The following is a 4,346-nucleotide window of genomic DNA, read 5'->3' as shown; positions in this document are numbered from 1 at the left end:
TGGATTTCGGAGATCTTCTCTTCTCGCCCCCTTGGGTGTCTCTAGGGGGGGGTCCTCCTGATCATTTGAACTGCAGCGTGTATCGCTCTTCTTCTCACACCCAAAAAGCATCCTATGCGTCTCCATGGACGATGGCAGCGGTCATATCTTCGCAGGGCCTTGGATCATATCCCTTGGATTTAAGGGTCTCCTCCTTTTACTCACAGCCCTTCCGCGAACCCGCGGTCTGCTTATCCGATGAATGGACGTCTTTTGGGTCGTTACTTCCATCAGCTCGCCAGTCTAATACGTAAGATAGAGAGAGTGGTGAAGGAGGGGTGAAGGGAGGGGAAAATGTTCTACCATCGCGTACTTCACGCTTCACGTAAATACAGCTATTGGGATGGTCCGCGTCGCGCTTCTCGCATGGGTGGTGATCAGCGAGCTAAGCTAACCGATGCAGGGGGGTGGGGGTGAAGCGAGAATTGGGACGACACCACGTGACAAGTCTTAGAAATGGGAAGCGATGTCGGGATTTATGAAGCATTAGAACTATATTGCTGCGATATGTAGACATCTAGAGACACTATTCCGTAGCAAGGAAGTGTGGTATTTACTTTCTTTTGATGCGTAGGTCGAGATATTCATAACGCGTTGCATTGATATTACATCTTATCATGAATCATGGGAATGAGAAGCGATGTCGCGTTTTATGAAGCATTAAAACATCATTCCTTCGAAACGTAGCGATCAAGGAACGCTATCCCGTAACTAGGAAGTGTGGGAGTTACATTCCATTGAAGTCTTGATGAGGTAAACATAACGCGTTTCATTGAATATTATATCTCGTCATGTTACATAAAAATGAGATGCGATATCACGATTTATGAAGCATTAGAACTCTATTGCTTCGAAACGTAGACGTCTACAAACGCTACTCCCGAGCAAGGAAGTGTAGCATTTACATTCATCTGAAGTGTTACGTTCACTCTCCTCGTCTGTGCATCTATCCTTTTCATTCTGGGATTTCCCATCCTCTTCTATACGCATTTTTAAGAGACGACATTTTTGTCCTCGCGACAGTTCGATTCGGACAGTTCGGTTAGAACAACGCTAGCATACAGTTCGGTTAGAACAGTTCGGCTAAGACACCCTGTTCGTTAGAACAACCTCCATATTCGTTAAGAATTGTGAGGTCAATTAGCGTTTCATTAGAGTCGCGTAGCGACGTGAAAGGAATCGTAGCCGTAGCACCGCCCTCAACATTTAAAGACTTGTTGTTTCGTTATTGTTGATTGTTATGTATTAAATTGAGAGCAAAAAAAGGTTGAGTGTGATTACTTACTCCCGTCACATTGCCCTCAATTATTGGTGACCCCGACGTGATCACCGAACGTGTAGTGCGGTAGTGATCCGTCGTAGCATACAACAGTAGTGGGGAACGATTTTTGGTGCATAACATCATTATGGCTACACCATCTCACTCCGGTGTCTCCATGGATCGCGTGGCCGTCCGTCTACTGGATTTTTACGCCGCAGATCCGGAGATGTGGTTTACCATCGCGGAACGCAGTTTCGAGGCCGCAGGAGTAACCACAAAGCACACCAGGTACGGATATATCCTCGGTGCGTTGCCAACGCAGTACTCGATGGAGGTCAGGGATATTGTTATGAATCCACCTGCCGCCACGCCATACCAGAAGCTCAAGACGGAGCTGATCCGTCGGTTGAGCTCGTCGCAGGAGCAGAAGACCCGGTGCCTCCTAGAGTCCGAGGAAATGGGCGACAGAAGACCGTCGCAATTTCTACGCCACCTCCGAAACCTGGCCGGTACGACCGTATCGGACAGCGTGCTGAAGACCCTGTGGATGGGTCAGCTACCTGCGAGCCTGCAGCAGATTCTCGCCACGATGCGGGACGCGGAGTTGGACCGCATTGCGGAAGTGGCGGACGCCGTGTCCAAGACCTACCACGGCAGTGCGAGGATCGCAGTAGCTTCCACCTCCGTCGGAGCGGCCGGCGAAAACACACATGGAAGCGGTAGCGCTGACGCCTCGGTGCACGAGTGCATTAGTCAGCTGCGAGAAGAAATCGCGACACTCCGCAGAGAAATGAACCGGGGAAGACCTTCGCGACGTGACGGAGACCGGGGAAGATCACCTTGACGTTCGCGATCCGGTTCGGCTGCCCGACGACGTCTCGAGCTACGCGGAGGCAAGTGCTACTACCACTGGAAGTTCGGCTCGCAGGCCCATATCTGCACACCGCCATGCAACTGGCACTCGTCGGGAAACGCCACGGACAGTCGTTAATGACGGCGGACGACGCTGCCCCGACGAATCGCCGTCTATTTGTAGTGGACTACGCGACGAAAACGCAATTTTTGGTCGACACAGGCGCCGACCTCTGCGTAATCCCGAGAGCGATGGCCCGTGGCAATCGGGAAAAGTCGCAGTACCTTCTCTACGCGGCGAACGGGACGGAGATCCCTACGTACCGGACAGTAACAATAACCTTAGACCTCGGGCTACGCCGCGCGTTTACCTGACGTTTTGTGGTAGCCGAGGTGAGAAAACCCATAATCGGTGTGGACTTTTTGTACTATTATGGGTTACTAGTCGATGTGCGAAATCGTCGTCTGTTGGATCAGACGACGTCAATATCAGTGTCCGGTTGGACGACCAAGCAGGCCTCGTCGATCCCGAGCATTAAAACCGTGCATGGCGGTTCGATGTTCCACGAAGTGCTGCAAAAATTCCCGGAGATAACTCGGCCAAAGGGATCGCCGTCGCAGACTGCACATTCGACCGTGCATTACATCCGCACGACACCGGGGCTGCCAGTGACAAGCAAACCCCGCCGACTCGCACCCGATCGGCTGAAGGCGGCGAAGAAGGAGTTTGAGACCATGATGCAGCTAGGCATCGTTCGACCGTCGGAGAGCAGCTGGTCTTCTCCCTTGCACATGATGCCGAAGAAAGGAGAGGATGAATGGAGACCCTGTGGCGATTACAGGGGTCTCAACGCACGGACGCTGCCCGACAGGTACCCGGTGCGGCACATCGAGGATTTCGCGCAGGCACTCCATGGTAAAACGATATTCTCTACCATCGATTTAGTGCGCGCATACAATCAGATTCCCGTCGCCGCGGAAGACGTGCATAAGACCGCGATAACGACACCGTTCGGGGTGTTTGAGTTCCCGTTCATGTCGTTCGGACTACGTAACGCGGCACAGACTTTCCAACGATTCATCGACGAGGTGTTACGCGGGTTGGATTTCTGCTACGCGTACATCGATGACATCCTCGTCGCCTCATCGTCCGAAGAGGAGCACCGACAGCACCTGGAGGAGCTGTTTAAGTGACTGAAGCAATACGGCGTGGTGGTTAACCCGTCGAAATGCCACTTTGGAAAGTCCGAGGTTAAGTTTTTGGGCTACCTCGTTAACGGCGAAGATTCTCGGCCGTTAGAAGACAAGGTGGAGGCCATCGCGAGATACCCGCAGCCTACCACAGCGAAACAGCTACAGCAGAAGTACCTACTTTTACAGAAGGTTCACACCTAGGGCCACACAGGTGCAGGCGCCCCTGAACGACCTGCTACACGATGGCGTCAAGGGTCGGGCGCCGGTCAACTGGACCCCCGAAGCAGCCGCGGCTTTTGAAGAGTGCAAGCGAGGCCTTGCACAAGCCGCGCTGCTGGCTCATCCTAAGGCGGACACGCTTCTGTGAGCCGTGCCGTCTGTGACTTGCGACGCATCAAACTTCACCGTTGGTGGGGTCCTCCAACAACGCAACGGCGATCATTGGGAGCCGTTAGCCTTCTTCTCGAAGAAACTCAGCCCCACCGAGAAGAATTACGGGGCTTACGACCGAGAGCTGCTGACAATTTACCTGGCCATTAAACATTTCCACATGGTGGAGGCGTCAACATGGCGCGAACGTTCACGGTGTTTGCCGACCACAAACCCATTACGTTCGCGTTCAGGCAGAAGCCAGAGAAGTGCACACCCAGGCAATTCCGCTACCTGGATTTCATAAGCCAGTTTACGACAGACATACGTCACATCGCCGGAAAGGATAACATCGTCCCCGACGCCCTATCCAGAGTGGAAACGCTAGAGGAAGCGTTGGACTACGACGCGCTAGCGCAATCGCAGAGCAGCGACGAAGAGCTGCAGACATACCTGCACGACAATACCGGGACCACGCTACAGCTGAAGAAGGTGACCCTGCCAGGGACCAGCATCAGCGTCTATTGTGACGCATCGACGGAGACCATGAGGCCTTACATCACTGGACCATTCAGACGCGCGGCCTTCAACGCCGTCTACCGCCTGGCGCATCCCGGAATCAACGCGACGG

At 53.3% G+C, this 4,346-nt stretch overlaps 1 protein-coding gene across 1 annotated transcript; it reads left to right on the top strand.

Moving 5' to 3' along the window:
- Positions 1–1,445: 1,445 nt before the first annotated feature.
- On the top strand, positions 1,446–3,886 carry LOC143431809 (uncharacterized). Its single transcript, XM_076908747.1, has 6 exons — positions 1,446–2,052; positions 2,105–2,545; positions 2,598–3,342; positions 3,438–3,516; positions 3,558–3,709; positions 3,802–3,886. The coding sequence occupies exons 1-6, from the start codon at positions 1,446–1,448 to the stop codon at positions 3,884–3,886; spliced, it is 2,109 nt and encodes a 702-aa protein (XP_076764862.1).
- Positions 3,887–4,346: the final 460 nt, after the last annotated feature.

The sequence above is a fragment of the Xylocopa sonorina genome, unplaced genomic scaffold (assembly GCF_050948175.1).
Source record: "Xylocopa sonorina isolate GNS202 unplaced genomic scaffold, iyXylSono1_principal scaffold0014, whole genome shotgun sequence".
Classification (NCBI taxonomy): Eukaryota; Metazoa; Arthropoda; class Insecta; order Hymenoptera; family Apidae; genus Xylocopa; species Xylocopa sonorina.
Note: the sequence above shows the minus strand (reverse complement) of the source record. Positions and strands in the feature narration are given on the sequence as shown.